This window comes from Penaeus monodon, chromosome 40, assembly GCF_015228065.2.
Source record: "Penaeus monodon isolate SGIC_2016 chromosome 40, NSTDA_Pmon_1, whole genome shotgun sequence".
In the NCBI taxonomy this organism is placed as follows: Eukaryota; Metazoa; Arthropoda; class Malacostraca; order Decapoda; family Penaeidae; genus Penaeus; species Penaeus monodon.
The window spans coordinates 5,395,586-5,415,285 of NC_051425.1; the positions used below are offsets into that span (position 1 = coordinate 5,395,586).

The window sequence follows — 19,700 nt, forward strand, 5'->3', positions numbered from 1 at the left end:
TATATATGTATATATATATATATACATATATATAGACATATATATATATATTCTCCCACTAGGGGCTTCTATTATCCGTATGATGATATATTTTTTGGGCGAATACACCTTCCGGAGGGGACTCAGCAGTTACCTCAACGCCTTGTAAGTGGCCTTAAACCAAGTGTACTGTATATATGATGACCATTGTTAATGCTGCACGTGATACTGACCATGTATTGAGTAAGCTTTGTCGTCTTTTCGCGATATGCCTTACGGCCACAGACATCAAAACATTTTTATTACGTTAGCGCATACAGCAATGCAGAGCAGGACGACCTTTGGGAACACCTGACAGCCGCTGCTCACCGTGACCGAAAGCTTCCCGAGAACTTAACTGTGAAGACGATCATGGACACGTGGACGCTGCAGAAGGGCTTCCCCGTCATCAAGGTAACGAGGAGTTCGGATGGTACCTCCGCCGACGTCTCTCAGGTAGGGGGATGTTTTGAAAAAATAATTTTTATTCGAGATTCACATAACTGTCAAATTCTCTATGTTACATTCTACAGGTGTGTATCTCCACAGGAACATTTTTTGTTGGTGAAGGAGGAAAAGTCGTGTCGGACCCAAGACTTACGATGGTGGGTTCCTCTCAGCTACACGTCGCAGGGCGAGGCCAACTTCGACCAGACAGAAGCTGTTGGCTGGATGAAGGACTCCGATCAGAGAATTGCACTCACGTCACTGCCTCCGAAGGACCAATGGGTCATCTTCAACCTGCAGCAGACGGGCTACTACAGAGTCAACTACGACGACCACAACTGGAACCTCCTCGTCCAACAGCTGAAGGACGACCACGAAGTTATCCACGTCGTCAACCGAGCGCAGATCATTGACGATGCCATGAATCTTGCTAGAGCCGGTCAGTGTCTGTTTTCTTGATGTTTTTTCTTTTTATGTTTGAATAATGGCATGAAGGCTTTTCTAGTTTCTATTGCGCAGGCCATCTGCATATCAATATCATGTTAACACTTCAAAGTACGATGCAATTCTCAAAGGTCAGTTAAGCTACACTACAGCCTTGGATGTCTTCACTTACCTGGGAAAGGAAAGGGAACACCTGCCGTGGATGTCTGGTGTGTCGAACCTCAACTATGTGATGCTCATGTTCAAGCGGACACATGCTTTTCCTGCTCTTAAGGTGAAGTAGACAAGGCTCGTCTCTTAATCGTTGTACATCACACTCTCACTCTCTCTCTCTCTCTCTCTCTCTCTCTCGCTCTCTCTCTCTCTCTCTCTCTCTCTCTCTCTCTCTCTCTCTCTCTCTCTCTCTCTCTCTCTCTCTCTCTCTCTCTCTCTCTCTCTCTGTCTCAAACACACACATACACATACACACATATGGCAGAAAAATCCACAAAGCAAAAACTGAATTTGAGAATGAGACTACAGTTTCGAAATCCACCTGGATTCCATCTTCAGGTCTGAAGAGGAAAGAGAGAGGAGGGGGTATAAAAGAGAGAGGAAAGGCAACACGGTGACAGGTGAGGACACACACACGCATATGCATACATACATACATACATGCACATACACATGCACACGCACACACACTCTCTCTCTCTCAAACACACATACACCTAGTAAACCACAACATCGTCAGCAAGGCCGCAGCGATGTGGCTCCGAGGGATTTCCTCTCTGGGCGCCGCCGGGCCGTGCGCTCACAGGGCGACACCTACTCCTTCTTGCCACTTTCTTACGGGACCAAGATCAGGCTCCTCTGTTTCTTGGTCCTCATCAACGACGCCTTGCATAACACTCCCCAAAGGAGCCGTCGCCAACACTCTCGCTGACCACCAAACCACTCTCAGTAACCTCCTCGCCTGGACCACCGCCATATCACTGTTAACGAGCAGAAGACCGTTGCCTCGCACTTCGACCTCGCCATCACTCCTCACTCACCCTGGGCGACCACTTGCTTGACGTGGTAACCACCACCAGGCTGCTCGGGTCATCATCGACAACAAGCTCTCATGGGACCGCCACATCGCCGCCATAGTCGAATCGGCCTCATACAAAATCTACATGCTCCGCCGATTGAAGTCACCTGGTCTTCCAAAATCGGAATTATCCACGACCTTCAATAGGTTCATACTACCCAGACTTGCGTACGTACCACTCTGTTGATCATCCAGCCTCAATAACACCCAGCTAAATAAGCCAGAAAAAAAGTCCAATAGAAAGCATCCAAAATCAATCTTGGACCCGAATACAGCAGCTATGACACTCTTGGCCTCGCAACCATAAAGGCCCTTTTCAACTGCACACGTATTTGTGTATAATATACATCGTGTGTGTGTGTGTGTGCATGTGTGTATATATATATATATATAAATAAATAAGTAAATAAATATATATATATATATATATATATATATATATATATATATATATATATATATATATATATATATATATATATATATAAGGAGAGAGAGATTGAATCAGTGCAAAAGAGACAGAGGGAGACATCCTTAATTTTTTTTTTCTTTCACTCTTAGCTCACCTTTCATCATATTCTTGTAGGGCTAATCTCATGGTCTCTTACAAACACACACACACATTTATGTGTATATAGATTTGGTGTGTGTGTGTGTGTGTGTGTGTGTGTGTGTGTGTGTGTGTGTGTATGTGTGTGTGTATATATATATATATATATATATATATATATATATATATATATATATATATATATATATATGCATATACACATATGTATATAGCATACAATATACATATGAGTGGGTGTCTATGGGGCAGGTGAGGACAGACGTCTGTGTGTAGAGTCTAATTCCTTTTTCTTTGAGGGTCGCTTCCACTCTCAGACGTTCGGTGTTGCCATGGGCTTTCACCTCTCACCAGTCTTGGCAAACCTGTTCATGGAATTCTTCGAGTCTGGGCTTCTCCCTTCCATCTCCCTTCGTCTGTTGGTCTGGTTGAGGTATATCGACGACGTCTTTGCTCTCTGGCCTAATGACCCTGCCTTGTTCTCGGATTTCCTGATGCAGCTGAACTCTCTCTCTCCTTCCGTCCGTTTCTAGGTGGAATGGGAGGTTACAACAAGCTCTCTTTCTTGGACATCCTTGTTCATCGCTCTGCTGACCACTTCTCCTTCTCCATATACAAGACGTGTATGCATAGCAGTATGTGCATATACTTCTCATATCATCCTCTCCATGTAAAGAGAGGTTTTTGCCACCTCGCTGTTCCTCCGCGCCCTCCGCATCTGTGACCCCCCAGTACCTGGATGGAGAGATCAACTTCTGCATCACTCCTTCTCCAAACTGGGTTACCTTCGTCATGTTCTCGACGTCCGTTATCCAGGATACGGTGTACCTTCTACCACAACTCTTCTCCTAAAGAGACTCATCACCTGCCCGTCCTCAGCCTGAAGAGATCTACTCTCTCCATCGTCCTCTTCACCCTCTCAACTGCAGGCTGATCTTTCGCCAGGTGAACACTCTCCGTCGCAAACTGGCCCATACTAGTTCTCCCTGTACCTCGAAGGTGGGCACCTATGCTGTTCCCTGTGTCTCCTGTGATAAACATTACTTTGGCGAGACAGGCGCCAGTCTCACTAAGCGTCTGTCTCAACATAAGTACGCAGTATCCAGGAGACACAACAACAACGCCCTCTTTTGCCATCAGTGGGACACAGGCCATCCGATGGACTGGTCAGCGGCGCGAATTGTCTTTCCTTCTGCTGATGTCCATGCCTGCAGACTGGTCCTCACCTCCCCCATGCTACCGCGTCTGATAAACTAAAGGGGGGGGAAGGGGGGACCGCGTTGCCTCTCCTCTCTCTTTTATACCCCTTCCTCTCCCTTTCCTCTTCAGCCTCCGGGCTGTCAGCCTCTCATCCGAGGGGTCGGCGGTTCGCGCCCCTCCCAGGCGCGAAAAGTTGCAATTGTCGCCTGGAGGTTACTGCTGTGGCTGGGCACCAAGGCAGGTAAGGACTAGGTTCAGCCGAGTCAGCACCAGCTGACACACGTGAGCGAGTCGGCTTTAGTCGACACAGGCCGGGCTCCCCTCATGGGCATAGCCCGGGTGAGGTTAAGCTTCGCATATCGGACTTCTCCTTATCCTTTCCTCTTCAGACTTGAAGATGGAATCCAGGTGGATTTCGAAACTGTAGTCTCATTTTCAATAAATCGAGTTTTTTGCATGGTGGGTATCAACACGGAGTGTTTTACCATTCACTATACATACGCACATGTATAGGTGTTGAATATATATGTATACTGTACATGTATAGGTGTTGAATATATATGTATACTGTACATGTATAGGTGTTGAATATATATAATACTGTACATGTATAAGTATTGAATAATTTAATTGTGTATATGTATATGTATATATGTATGTATGTATATATATATATATATATATATATATATATATATATATATATATATATATACATACATATATATATATACATATATACATATATATATATATATATATATATATATATATACGTATATATAAACACACACATCCACACATATGTGTGTGTGTGTATGTATATATAAGAATTGTCGTAATGATTCCAGCGTTATATTCTGGACTTGATATTGCCTGCCCTCGTATCGAATTGCCTTGGCGGCTCATCGCGCGATCGCCGCTCGGAGGGTGTGTACAAAACTATCGCTGGGCTGGCGTGCCGTCTGGGTCATCCAGACTGTCGGAATGAGGCGCTGCGTCTTTTTCGCCAGTGGATGAGGCACCCCGAGAACAGAACGTAAAATTCGATTCTCCTTTACTGCTTTCTTGATACGACCTTCGTTATGATCACAGTGCTAGGGCCATCGTCACTGTAATCGCATTCACAGCATAATCCCTTCTGTTATCTTTCATTTCTAAGCAGTACTGTTCAGAACTGCGTTTGACTTTTCTCCTGTATTTACTTCGTTGCAACATTTTTCCTCTTTCTTCAGCAGCCGCTACATAACATTTTTCCCGCAGTATCATCTCTCCAAACCTTCGGTCAGAGCTGATGTGCACGGGCGTAAAGGCAGGCGGCGAAAAGGAATGGAACTTCGTCTGGAACGAGTACCTGAATTCCAACGCTTCGCAGGAGAAAATAAGCTTCCTCGCCTCTCTAGGATGCAGTAGAAATGTCACCATTTTGTCGAGGTAAGTTTGGCTCGAGTGGAACAGTTTATAGTAAAAGATAATAGATAAGCATTATCATTATTTTGTATCGTTTTAGCAGACATTAGATGATGGTATAGAAGATGGATGGTTGCCCATCTTCTATTTGAGGTTACTGGTGTCTTTATCTCTTTGGGGAGAATCTGTTGTGGGTGTGAGTGCCCACAGGTATGGCTGGGTGTTGGTAGTGAAGTCAGAGATCAACGGGGGAGCCGGTAGGCTCCCCAGTCGGCTAAGGACTGGGCAGCCCTTGTGGTGCTGCTACTGTTGTCTGCTCTGCTGGAGGATCGGGGAATGCTGCTTTCGTAATAATAATAATGATAATAAAAGGGAGTAAAGAGATGAAGATAACAAGGTGGGGAGGGAGGGAAGGCACAGTGGGGAAATCGAAGGAAGTAAGAGGGTAAAAGTAGGGGGGCGAGACCCCTTGCATGGTATAGGGTATCTTTCGTTCATGTCTGGAGTTCCGGGGGAAGGGGGTGAGCAGTTATTGTTATTTGTGTTTTGCTAAAGTGCTGGCAATCGCAGGAGTATTATTATAGGTTAAAACCATTAAAATAAATACCTCTTTCTTTTTTATTTAGATAAATATATATATATAATTATATACATATTTATTTTATTTATGTTTATTTATTTTTATGAATGTTTTATGATTTTTTATTGGTTTATATTTTATATTGCTAAAGAAAAGGAACTAATAGAAAAGATATGACTGAACACAATGTATAGTTACTTAATTAGGTATTAGGAACAAAAATTGACTTATACTAGTAGGAACGAGTGACTTATATATAGGAAACAGAACAATTTTTTTTTTTTTTAAGCAAGAGAAGTCGAGGATAAAAAAGAATGAGGTTGGGGAGTTCCAGTGGCAGAACGAAAGATGGACATTACATAAAACATAAAACATGGGGGATGGATGATGAAGGGGAAAGAAATCTAGATAGGGACAGGGGGATGAGGGTGAGATGAGGTGTGTGGATGGGTGTGAAAAAAAGAAAAAGAAAAGAAAAAAAAAAAGAAAAAAGAAGAAAAAAAAAAAAAAAAAAAAAAAAAAAAAAAAAAAAAAAAAAAAATATATTTTTAATATTATATATATTATAATATATATAATATTATTATATATATATAAAATGAGAAGAGAGAGAGGAGAGAGGCAAAAGGTGGTTAAAAATATTAAAGGGAAACAGAAAAATAAAACCAAATCAAAAGCTAATAACAAAAACATGCTAAAAGGTGAAAAATATTTAAAAGGTCCAAAAAGTTTGAACAGGGGGGAACCGGGTGACGTTGAATTATTGAATAAATTGATTACATAAAGAGTAAGTGGATTAGGGCTATGTTTTTTTTTTTTTTTTTTTTTTAGGAGTTTTTCTTTTTTTTTTTTTTTCCGTAGAACTCTCCCCCCTACCCCCTTTTGCTCGGTGTCTCCCTTTATGAAAATTGCACGAGTGCTTTGCAATGAAAACAATCGAGTCAAAGTCCCTAGTAAGTTTGAAGTTTTCGTTCTTACCGTCCCCTTTTATAGTCGGCAGCCGATCCACGCCACTGGGGGGGGCCGAGGCGGGCTGTTGAGGTGTTTGTAGCGTGAGGGTCCGCAGCAAAGAGGCGGATGCCATTTTTTTTTGGGGTTGATCGAACCGCCCCTGTGGCAAGGGACTGATCATCACCTCTGAGTCTGTAAGGTCGTCTGTGTTTTGCGGTGTGATGTTTTTTTTTTGGTTTCACTGTTGTGTTCGTTGGGGTTTTGGGGTGTTGTGGCGACTTTTTGGGGTGTGTGGGTCGTGTAGGGATTGTGTGGTGTGGGGATTGGGTTGGGTTGGTTTTGGGTTTTGGGTTTTCTTGTGGTGCGTGAATATTTCGGCCCCTTGACTCGTCCTGTGGGACGAGATCCGGTTGTGGGTGGCGTGGGAACGTGGTCTGTGTGAGTAATTTTCTTTTGGGGTGTTTACTTTTTAGGGGGGAGAACTTGAAGTCCCCCGGGAAACCCCCGTCCCAAGGTCGGGGTCTGGAAAAATTGTTTTTATAGGATTTTTTTTATGTGGTGTTTTAAAACCCAGTCCTGGCTCTATATGTTTGGGAGGGGGCGTGTATTAGGGATCTGATGCTACGGACAGGTCATCAGGTAGCTGCGGGATTTTTTTGGTTCTTTTTTTTTTTTTTTTCTTTTTTTTTTTTCTTTCATCGTGGTTTGACCAAGCTTTTTGGGGTGGCGGCCTACAGTTTGTTGGCCGTTTGCTCTGTACTTTTTTGTTGGTATTTTTTTTTCTCTTCTTTTTTTGCTCTTCCTCTCTCGTTTTTCAGGGCCTCCTTTTGATGGGGGGCCCATTGGCCTTTTCTAGTCCCTTTACCCAGTTTTGAATTTTTTTTGGGCTGAGATTACAGTCTCTGAAGTTGTGGGTGTTTGGACCCCATTCTAGCATAGTTTGAGTCTTTTCTCTTTTTCTGGGCAACTATTTTTATAGTGTCCTAGCGTAGCAAAGGATGATTTCACAAGGGGGGGAATCTTTTGGTCGTTTTTCCGGGGGTTTATAATGTTGAAAAAGGGGATAGGCCCTTTTCCGTATTTTTTCGCATCGGTGGGTTTTGACTGAATCTTTTGGTATCGTTTTTTATTATATAAAAGTTTGGTTTGGTGTCTGGGATGTTTTTCTTTCAGTTCCCCCTGATGGTTCTGGATTTTTTTTACCAGTTTTCTATCCCGTGCTTTTGGGCAACGTTAGTTTTGGCCCTTTAGCTTGGAGGCATGATGGCCGAAGCCCTTTTTTTTTGAGTTGGTGTGCAGTGGGGGGAAAAATCTTCGCTTTTTTTTATCTTGGAAGATGAAAGGAAATGGCATGGGCAGTGAATTTCCCTTTGTGTGCGAATTTTTGGCATCAAAGAGGGGGTTGTGTAGGGGTTTCCCCCCCTTTGGGAAGGGAGGGCGCCGTTGGTGATTTTGACTTAAAACCTCATTTAGGCATGAGGGAAAAAGGTGGTGGGGGTTTTTGAAACTAGCCATACCCGGGAGGGCAGGAATTTCAACCCACCCCCGTCCCTCTTGAAGGGGGTGTAGAGGACGTATGGGTTCCTGTTTTTTTGGGCAGTGGAGACCCCTTTTCAGGGACCCAACCCTACCCTATCCTAGAGTTACAGGTTTATAAAGACCTGCGATTTCCCTGTTTCTACTGCCTGACCCTCTCAAGAGGAAGAGCCGGCGGAGTTCTCCGGTTCCTTTCGAGAATTGAGGCTTTGTACGTGGTCGTACTCCCTGGTCCCAATCTGCTACAAGGGGACTGGGGCTGTAGACCTCCCCCAGGCGAATACCAGAGTCGCAATAACTCTCATAGGCCCAGGAAGAGTACAGGAAGGAAGGGAAGTAGTGAGTGGCATAGATAAAGGTCCAAGAGTGCTTGATCACTGGGCTCTGAATACAGGTGTTCAAAGCCGAAGCTACACGCTTATTCAGGACCTGTGTATCAAACAACGACCGATAGCAAGGGTCGGTGACACACAAACTAGCCTGGTCAAGGTCGCGGTAAACCACGGTAGCTTGACGGAGGATAAGGATAAGTCCGATATGCGAAGCTTAGCCCGGCCTGTGTCGACTAATGCCGACTCGCTCACGTGTGTCAGCTGGTGCTGACTCGGCTGAACCTAGTCCTTACCCGCCGTGGTGCCCAGCCACAGCAGTAACCTCCGGGCGACAATTGCAACTTCTCGCGCCTGGGCGGGGCGCGAACCGCCGACCCCTCGGATGAGAGGCCGACACGTTAACAATGTACTAGCCCAGAGGCTCTTGATGGAGCTGTCTGTATGTCACCTTATCAAGTTTAGCTCTCAGTAACATAAATGTTACCATAAGTCAAAACTGGGTGTTGATAGCTAAAGAGCTTGCAAGCACACCGTGAGCGATGGCACAACAAAGATATTAGCACAGGTTAGCAGTATCTGGCAAGTCGGGGAGCGAGCTCACCGATTGGCTGGATAATGCTGTACTGTCTATCATCGCGAGCGCGGGTGTCGAGCGGCGAAATTTATCGCCTAAACATTTTAAGCTTTTTATTTTCTTACGTTTGTGTTTGCGTTGTTTTTTAATTTTTCTTTCGTTTTATTTTAGTTTCTTGTTCTTAACCTTGTTCTCTTTTGGTTTTTATAGCTTTAGGGGGTTGTTATACATAAAAACCCATTTTAATTACCCCTTTAAATAAACAAACTCCCCTAACGAGAGCCCTATCCCGTTTTTAACTCCCTTCCTCTCCCACTTCGTCTTTCCGTGAACACAGCCGTCGTGCTGGTAAAGAGATTATGGAGATGCTTACACCACGGCTACAGGAGCGCCTGCTGGCAATCCCACCGCCACGGTAAGCACCGAGTGTCAGACAAACAAATGAGACAGCCATAAAAAGCTGACACAGGCCGGGCCATAAGAAGCCAGAACTTCGCAAATCTCAAGCAAGCAAGCAAGCGTGTCACACAACCTCGCCCTCGCCTCATCTCATTATCCTTCCATAGCACCAGCGTCCCCCATCCAAATCCTTACCTCCATCTCACTGGTTTCGGATTTCCGACACGTGGCATCTGTGAGTTAGCTCATGCGAAGCGAGTCATCGTTATGCCAAGGCAGCGAACCACCGATGGCACGAGGCCTCCCTTGCTGACCTTTTTCCTTCTTTCCTCGTCCTATCAGCTATGCCCCCAACTTTTACCCCGCATGTTGGGTTAAGCCCCGACTCTTTTCTCTCTTACTAAATCATCTCTTCGATCCCCCCCCTTTATCCTTCCCCTCTCCCATCTTCTTTCCCCCCAGCAACGGGTCTTTTCTCTTAACTTTACTTTACTTACTTTGCCCAGTGGACATCGAGCAGCTGAAGAAGAAGGACCTCTCCTCTCCTCTCCTCCCCTCTCTCCCTGCGGTGAATCGGTCCTTACTTGGACGATTCAGAGAGAAGGGAGGATCGGTTCCGGCAAGGGTGGCGGACGGGGCGCAACGGGTGGAGCCGAGCAACGCCAAGAGAGTCACCATGATCTCTCGGTCGTGTGGCTTTTGCATGTGCGTATTAAAGAGATGTACTGCGCCCGATCCCATGCAATTTCGGCTTCGGCTCTTCCGCGTTACCGGACGGTGACGCCCCCCCATTGTTTGATGCCACGATGCTATGTACTTGCATGCAGCTTCGTGCCCTCCTAGCCTACTCTTTCCTATACGAATTTTCGGCATTAGGATAACTCTGTGCATACCTTCTGGTGAACTGGACCTATCTTCGGGCGCGTGCTCGGACGTGGGCAGACCTTTACCTCCCGCAGGGGAGGGTGTGTCTGGGGGGCCTTAGAAGGCCTGCCTTACAGTGTGCATAGAGTTGCCATTCTTTTGCTAGGGACTGGTCTGGCAGACCATCTGATGACTGCCACTCTTTTTCTTTCGAATAGGGCGATAGGCAGGTAGAAGCCCCCTTGTCAGGCCTTCAGCCAGGTACTGTCTAATAGCAGCTGCTAGACAGAACATTAAGTTCCCGTCCTGTGATAGGAAGTACCTGGATAAAAGTTAGTCTCTCTCCCTCACTGTGATGAAATAGTCTGTGGTTGGCTACCTCAGAGGGATGAAGGAGCTTACTGGAACAGGTACAGGACCCCCCTTTTCTCACTGAGGTGAAACAACCTTTGGGCGTTTCAGAGAAAGAGGGATTCACTTTGAAAAAGGTACGGGTCCTCTCTGAGGATTGGAGAGGAAATGCCTGGAAAAAGTGAAAGAGCTCCCTTCCTCACTGAGGGAGGAGCAGAAGTTTTCCCATCAATGATGTCCTGTAGGTGGAAGAACATCCCCTCTGGGATACTCCCAGAGGTTGACACCTACCCACGTGTTTGCCATGCGTGGCATCTTTGTGAGCTGGGAGACGGGAGTCCTGGAGGTTAAGCGATGCAGTGCACGAGTACGCCCTGCGGCTAGCAACACGCCTCTTTGGTCCTCTATTCTAGCAAGACAGGCGGCCTGATCCAGGCCCGTCAGGTCAATGGGCTGGTCTCCCTTGGGAGGCTAGGGTCAAGCAGTCATGCTGCCGTTGGTACCCACACCGTCCATGCATACCAGTGCAAACCGCTAATTGGCTGCATATATCCACTCATCACCCCTGTTGCTGTTAGACATTGGTTCTAACACTCAGCTTCCCCTTGTTGGACTCCGTGGTGGGTGGTGGCGTGAGTGGATGAAGCACTGTCAAGTATATGGAAAACAAAAACAAAAATCCCCCACAGACAGACGATATTGTTGACGACCCATGCAAGGCCCAGACCACGGCAGCCACCCTGAAGCCTTACGTGCCTCTGGGTGGCAAAAGAAAACCTCGAGCACAGGATGACACTGTCATGCCTGCTGCCAAGATGGTGGACAAGACAGAAAAAGCATGTACAAACAGTCTGTCCACCAGATCGTCCAACAGATGGACTCTCGTGCTGGCCCCTCCAGGCCAGCACCCAGACCAGGAATGCCTCTGAGCACTCCTCAGACGACCCCACTGACTGAATCAGGAGCACCAGCTGAGCCAGCCGAAACAGCTGGTGCCCACACGAGCAAGCCCCAAAGCCGAAAGGGCGGACCGAAACGTCCGAGGCCGGAGACCGACTCTGATGGCGAGTCTGGACCCCAAGGCGTTTCCCGCAATTTAAGGTCCCCGTGAAACCCGAAGCTCAACAATACCTCCCAAAATGGTGAGGGCATTGGAGACCCCAGCGAAAAAATCCGGCTGTCGACCCGGGGTTGCGCGAGATCAGGGCATGATCATCATGCCCAAAGATCGGGCCCACCCTTTGTTTCCGCAGGAGAAAAAGGGAGCTAAATGGGAGGAAAGTGAGCCTCTCGCCACTGATCCCGAGGAAAGGGGGTCAAGATGGGCTACTTGGCTTCACAGTCCTATACATGTGGAGGTGATAGCATCACACCCACAGGTCGTGGAGGTTTCCCCGATTGTCGAAGGGAAAGACTCCAAACCGGGCCCAGTCCTGGTGACCATGAAAGGTTAGCCCAAGCTCTACCCTTGATCTGGGAAACGGGGGTACCTATCACCTATGTACTTATGTGCCTGAACCACTGCGGTTTTTTCAAGTGCCAGAAGTACGGACACCACTAGGCTATCTGCACACCCAAAGCCAAAATGTGGTGTCTGTAGCAAGGCACACAACACCGAGGTGTGCATAAAGGCATATAAAAAAGAAAAGAAGGACCAACAGCCAAATGTCCTAACTGTGCCAAGAGGCATCACGCCTGGAGCTGGCTTCTCTGTCGGGAAAGAGGCTCCCCTCAAACGGCAAGAGGTTGCTAAAAAGCGCCATTTTGGGTTCCTGCCCCCCCAGGCACCTACGTCTGGGGAGGAACAAAAGCAAAAAGGTTCCCGACCTCCTAAGATGAAGGAAGCTGCCCCCCAGCCGAAACCGGAGATCTCCGACAAACAGGGTTCCCCCAAGTAAAACAAGTGCAGGGGAAACCCACAGGAAGAAAGGTTCCAATAGCACCACATGGTCCTCCCAGATCCAGAAGACATGTTCTTCGACGAGGGGGACATGTCGCAGCAGTGGCAGTATCCTTGTCCAGGACCAAGGAAGAGACGGATAAGGCAGTCGAGATCGCCATGACGACTTTAAAAACACTGTCGCAAGCATAAAGGGAAGGAAAAAGGAGGGGGCCCAAAATCAGCCCAATCCTCCCCCTCCCCCCATGTCGAGACTCCCCCCCCCACTTCAACCCGGGCTAGTCTAGCCAGGCTGATTCAGTGCCAAGCCGAATCAAAGAAGCTGACCCTGCCCAGGCAAGGCCAGCCAATGCACTGAACAGCCGGGCCCAGAGAAAAAGCCAAACACGTCAAGTCAGAGCTACCAAAGGCTCTCCACCCGCCAGGGATAGCCTGACAGCCGAAGGAGACCCCTCAAGCAGTGAGGACCTCACAATGGAGTTGTCAGACTCCGACTGTAAATCCGAATACGACGATGTCTCTGATGTAACTATCAATTAGTAACATCATGGCATGCAATCTAAGTATTCTGGGAGTGGAACATCTGTGGCTTCTCCTCAAGGAGTGCCATCCTCCACTCAATAGTGCGATCAAGGAGCATTGACATCGTCATGCTCCAGGAGACATTATCAGCGGAAGCTGTTCGCTTCTCCGGGTATCACGTCTACGTGCTGCCACGTTCCGATGGCAAAAGAGGCCTGATGACCCTGGTCAAAGCAACAATTCCCTGCTCCGCAATAGCCGATGCACCGCACTGTGGAGATGTTGAATCTCTTGCCGTCGAGATTCAACTGGCCGGGGGCCCCTGAAATTGTACAATGTGTACACCGGCCACACTGTAGTAGCTTAGACATCAGCCAGGTATGTGCTTCTGCAGCACACGACCGAGTGATCATAGGGGGAGACTTCAATGCACACCACCCCATCCTTGCTCCCTGCAGGGCACCGGATGTGGCTGGCTATCACATAGCCAACGTGCTTGATACATTCCCCGAGATCGCTCTCCTCAACAGCCAGGAGCCAACACATGTCAGAGGAGGGGTTCTAGACTTCACCCTGGCCATTGCGACTCTGGTGGAGAGGATTGGCTGGCGTGTTGATGAGACCGTCACTAGTGACCATTATGGCACTATAACTACCCTCATGGATAGTGGGCCCAGCCGAAATACCACGACCGAATCCAAGATGGAAAACAGACAAGGCCAACTGGCAGGCCAGAACTCCTTGGCCTGCTGTCTGAGAAGCAATGAACCCACACAAAGCGAAAATATGGAAGTGCTACAAGCCAGACTTGTAAATGCCATTAATGAGGCAGCCTCACTGACCATACCCAAAACTCGGCCTGGGTCTAGGAGTCACAAAGACGCCTGGTACTTCAATGACGAGATCAGGGAGGTCAACCACAGGGTAAATATGTGCCGAAAACATTTCCGAAGGCTAAGAACCCCCGCCAACCTAGCCCTCCTAAGGGAGGCTGTCAGGGATGCCAAGGAAACTGCCAGCAGAGTGAGGCAGGAAAAGTGGCTGGAATGGTGTGAGTCCTTCAATCACCATACCACCCTCTCAGAGCTATGGCAAAGGGTCAAGCGAGCCACAGCAGCTCACCCCGAGATGCACGCACCACGACCCCCCGTTTAGAGGCCACAGACTGGCGCTCGAGTTCTCTGCGAGAACGAGTTTTGCGAAAGCCCGCCAGCCGAACTGAGGGCAAGACAAGAACGCCCCACAACCAACAGACTTGCTCACATCAGAGAAAAGGGGAGCCGAACCCAATAGCTAAGACGTTATCTTTTCTCTGAGGGAACTAAGAGATGCATATAAAGCCAGTTCCAACACAGCCCCGGGCTCTGACGGGATCTCGTACCCCATCATTTCCCACCTGGGACCGGTAGGTGAGCTTGCATTCCTGCAACTCATCAACAAGTCCTGGAAAACTTCCACTCTACCTCAGAGTTGGAAGAGGGCTACCTTAGTTCCCATCCCTAAACCAAAGGAGCCGGGGAAGTACCGCCCCATCTCTCTCCTCAGCTGTCTGGCCAAGACGGCCGAGAGGATGGTACTGAACCGGCTCCGATAGAAAATGGGACCCCACACGAAAACCTCCACGGTTCACCAGGGGCATGACACAGCGCACAGCATAGCCACGCTCTTTAGCACAATAAGCACGGCACATCTGTGGCAATATTCCTTGACCTAGAGAAGGCTTTTCAACTGGCAAGTCCTCTTGCAATTCAGGAGAGCCTGATCCAAAAAGGAATTAGAGGTAAGCTCCTGGCTTGGATAGGTGACTACTTTACGAATAGAACAGTCAGAGTCAAATTCCAAGGTCACCTATCACAACACATGCCACTAGAGAATGGAACGCCACAGGGTGGGGTTCTCAGTCCAGCCCTTTTTGATGCATTAATGTCCTGTATCCTCAACATATAAAAGTGGGGTGCAAGATCATCTCCTATGCAGACGATCTTGCTATCATCTCCACTGGACCATACTGCCTAAACAAAGCCAAACGTTGTCTGGACCTGGTATTCGAGGCGTGTTACAGGACAGGACTAAAGATCTCTGTAGCCAAATCCAAAGCCATGGCTCTGAGACAGAGAGTTCAAGGCACAAGTCTGAAAATCCAGGGAATGGACTTGGAGTGGGTTCAGGACTACCTCTACCTTGGGGTAAGGATAGACTGGACCCTCTCCTTCCACAAGGAGGTCCAGTACCTGGTTGACCGAACAAAATCAAGACTGTCCGTCATGAGAGCAATGAGTGGAAGACGCATAGGGGCCAGACACAGAGTACTAAGATCATTCTATGTACATGCTGTCAGGCCCATTGTAGACTATGCCTCCCTCGCTCTGATTGGGATTAAGAGAAAACATAAAGACCAACTGGAGACAGTCCAAAATGAAGCCGCCCGGGTCATTCTGGGTGCCCCAAGGTGGGCGAAGGTCCTCAACCTCCCAGTGGAGCAAACTTCTCCCCTTGGCCCCCACGAATTGACCCAATGGCAGCACAATTCTTATCAAGGTCATCCAGGCTCCCAGGAACACAAGCCTAAGACATAAAATAGTCAGACGCCTAGAACAAGATAATGAGCTATTTGCAAACAACTCCTGGCTGTCTCACACATCCAGAGTGTTAATACGCCATCAGCTCAAAGAAGCACTACTGGCCAAGGGGGATGGACTCTCCCCACCTGACTTTGTCGAAGCTCCGCTGTTTGGGCACAAACCTAGATAGAGTTCTCGGTCATGAGACTGGCAAGCAAAAAGAATGAATACTGTATGCCTAGCCTAAAGGCAGAAACCCAGAGGGTCATTGCAGCCATATTACACGGATGGATCGGTCGATCTCATGACCCACACTGCAGGCGCCAGCTTCGCAGCAAGGGATGCCACAAAATCCATGAGGGCAACAGACAACGCCTCCTCGCTACAGGCAGAGGCAGTTGATATCATGGGAGCACTGAGCATGCGTCCGTGAGGGAAGGACACGTGGTCATAGACACAGACCCAAAGGACCGTCGACTGTCTTCAGCAGTGCTCACCCACTGACAATATCTACCTTCTGACTACCATCCTCACACTGGCACAGAGGATTCTTGCACAGGGTAGAAGAATTATCATAAACTGGGTTCCCAGCCACATAGGGATCAGAGGTAATGAACTTGCTGACAGATTAGCCGAAGTTGACAGGGGCATGCCCCCTAATCCCACGATAATACATCAGTGCCGAAAATTACTTAGGAGGAGGTGCACGGTGACGGCCACCTCCTTCCTCCTGCAGCTTCACAGAGAGGAAAAGAGATCCTCCCCCTCGGCCAGCTGGTACTCAGATGCCACAGGCTATGAACCACTGGCACTCTCTGAGATAAACAACAGAGGTACCGAAGTCATTCTGCACAGAATGCGCCTAGGTTACCACTGTGCATGGCAAGTCATACACAACCATAGAACGTGAAGAGAGGTGTTGCATGCATTGCGGCGAGCCGAACGCCACACTTGTACATTACTTGGAGAATTGCGTGCACACGCAATTCCTACGACAAAGCCCGCATAACACAGCCGTTGTGCTGGTAAAGAGATTATGCGAGATGCTTACACCACGGCTACAGGAGCGCCTGCTGGCAATCCCACCGCCACGGTAAGCACCGAGTGTCAGACAAACAAATGAGACAGCCATAAAAAGCTGACACAGGCCGGGCCTAAGTGAAGGCCCGGGGGAAGCCAGAACTTAGCAATCTCAAGCAAGCAAGTACTTTGCCCCCCTTGGCCCCCCCTAGTAGTCGTGGATTAGCGCTGCCGACTATAACACGGAGTGACGCTAAGGAATGAACATCTTACAAACTTTCTACGGACTCGATTTCTTGTCATTATGCAAGTGCACTCGTGCAATTGCATAGGCAGACACGCGAGTCAGAGGACGAGTAGGATGGAGATGTTCTACGGAAAAGAAAAAAAAAAAAAAAACATAGCCTACACCCCACTCTACTCTTTATGTATCACCTACATCGTTCATCTCGCATAATTCAATGCTCTCCAAGTTTCCCCACTGGTCAAACAGTGTTGAACCCACAAATTATTTACTTAGTTTTTACGCTTTGTTGTTTTATTATGCTTTGGATTTGTTTGTTTCTCTTTTATGTTTGAACTTGCTCTCTTGCTCTATATTTATGTTCTCGATCCTAACTATCAACATTATCAACATTTATTGAACATTTGCTCCCTCACATCACCCATCCACATCTCCTCTCACCCTCACCCCGCTGTCCCTATCTAGATTTCTTTCCCCTTCATCATCCATCCCCCATGTTTTATGTTTTATGTAATGTCCATCTTTCGTTCTGCCACTGGAACTCCCCAACCCCTTTCTTTTTTATCCTTGACTTCTCTTGTTTATAAAAAAAAATTATAAATAAAAAAATACTTTGCTCTGTTTCCTCTAATATGTCATATTCGTTCCTAGTAATATAAGTCAACTTTTGTTCCTATTATCTTAATACCTTCTAAATAAGTATCTATAATAATGTGTTCAGTTATATCTTTCTATTAGTTCCTTTTCGTTAGCCATATAAAATTATAAACCAATAAAAATCATAAAACATTCAATAAAATAACTAAAATAATAAAATACTAAAATAAATATGTATATAATTATATATATATTTATCTAAATAAAAAAGAAAGGTGTTTACTTTAATGTTTACTTTAATGACTTTAATTAACATAACAACACTCCTGTGATTGGCAGCACTTCAGCAAAATGCAAAATAACAATTACTCCTCACCCCCTCTCCTCGAAACTCCAGACATGAACGAAAGATACCCTATACCATGCAAGGGGTTTCGCCCCCCTACTTTCACCCTCTTACTTCCTTCGGTTTCCCCGCTGTGCCTTCCCCTCCCCCCACCTTGATATCTTCATCTCTTTACTCCTTTTTATTATTATTATCATTATTAGTGGATTAGCTAATCCTTTGGGGATTCTGAAGGTGACTTCTGGTTTTATTTGTTTTATTTGTTCATTTTTTCTTTTAGCCTTTAATAGTATTAAAATTAGAACATTAAAAACATGGTCATCGTCACAGGTCAGGGTCGGTAAGGATAAGTCCGATATGCGAAGCTTAGCTTCGCCGGGGCTATGCCATGAGGGGAGCCCGGCCCTGTGTCGACTAATGCCGACTCGCTCACGTGTGTCAGCTGGTGCTGACTCGGCTGAACCTAGTCCTTACCCGCCGTGGTGCCCAGCCACAGCAGTAGCCTCCAGGCGACAATTGCAACTTCTCGCACCTGGGCGGGGCGCGAACCGCCGACCCCTCGGTTGAGAGGCCGACACGTTACCACTGTTCTAGCCCGGAGGCTTCAGGGTCGGTGTGTGTGTGTGTGTGTGTTTATCGGTGTGGGTGTTTCGTGTTCTTTGATTGGTAGTGTTCTGGGCCACCAGACGTGGCTTGTGTGAGTGTTTGTGTGTTTTTCGAAGATGTTGTTATATTGTTCGTCTTCTTGTTCGCGTAGTCTGGCCTAGGTGTTTTTGCCTCGTCTGTGTATGCGTGTGTTTAGTGGTTCCATGCTGTATGTTCTGTGTAGTGTTTCTGCTGAAATTCGGTCTAGAAATGTTGTGCCGTGTACCCAGAGTAGTGCTTTGTTCTGTACTGATTGCATTCGGAGTTTTTGTGAATATGATATTGCAACCAGTGGGATAGCAGTATATTCTAAGATGGGTCTGACAGTTGTTTTGTAGAGTCTGAGTTTTGTTTGTGGTATGCAGCATGAAAAGCGTTTTAGTTTGGTTAGTGTTGTTTTTGCTTGTGTTATTCTTTGTTTGACGTGTGTTGTGAAGCCTGTGCTTGTGAACTGAAGTCCGAGAATGTTTCCTGTGTGGGTGTATGGAATGTTGGTGTTGTTGATTGTGATTGGTTGTGAATTTCTACGTGCTATGGGTATGAGTTTGAATTTGTTTATGTTTGTCTGTATTTTCCAGTGGTGCTCAAATGTGTTGATGTTCTGTATAGCTCTTTCTGTTGTTCGTTTCATGAAGTGTTGTGATTTAGAAGGGTGTGTGATAATCTGTGTGATATCGTCTGCATAGGAAATATAGTTGCTGTATGGTGTCGGTTCTGGCAGATTGGCTGTATACAGGATATAGAGGGTTGGCGATAATACGCTTCCCTGTGGTACTCCACTTCTGAGGTGGATGGGGGTGCCTAGGTGGGCTCCCAGGCGTATTGTGGCAGTCCTGTCACCCAGGAAGCTGCAGAGAAGGCGTGTGAAGTGTGTGGGCAGGTGTAGTTGTGTTAGTTTGTATTTGAGACCGTCATGCCATACCTTATCAAAGGCCTTGCTGACGTCTCGTAGTATTGCGTTCGTCTGGTGCTTGTTAGCGAGACCGAGAGCGATCTCCTCGTAAGCGAGGGCGATGGCGCTCTCGGTCCCCCTGTGTGGCGAAAGCCGTATTGCCTAATGTTGTGTGTTTGGTTGTTTTCAAGGTGTGGGATGAGTCTCAAATAGAGTGTGGCATGTTT

At 47.1% G+C, this 19,700-nt stretch overlaps 1 protein-coding gene across 1 annotated transcript in view; it reads left to right on the forward strand.

The window, feature by feature from the left end:
* The window catches only part of LOC119597963 (aminopeptidase N-like), a 17,520-nt gene extending 12,301 nt beyond the window's left edge, over nt 1-5,219 (forward strand). Inside the window, 6 exon segments of the mRNA XM_037947629.1 lie at nt 63-144; nt 291-474; nt 568-904; nt 1,041-1,183; nt 4,601-4,788; nt 5,013-5,219. Coding sequence (XP_037803557.1) covers nt 63-144; nt 291-474; nt 568-904; nt 1,041-1,183; nt 4,601-4,788; nt 5,013-5,187 — 1,109 coding nt within the window. The 3' untranslated portion in view covers nt 5,188-5,219.
* The last annotated feature ends 14,481 nt before the right edge of the window (nt 5,220-19,700 follow it).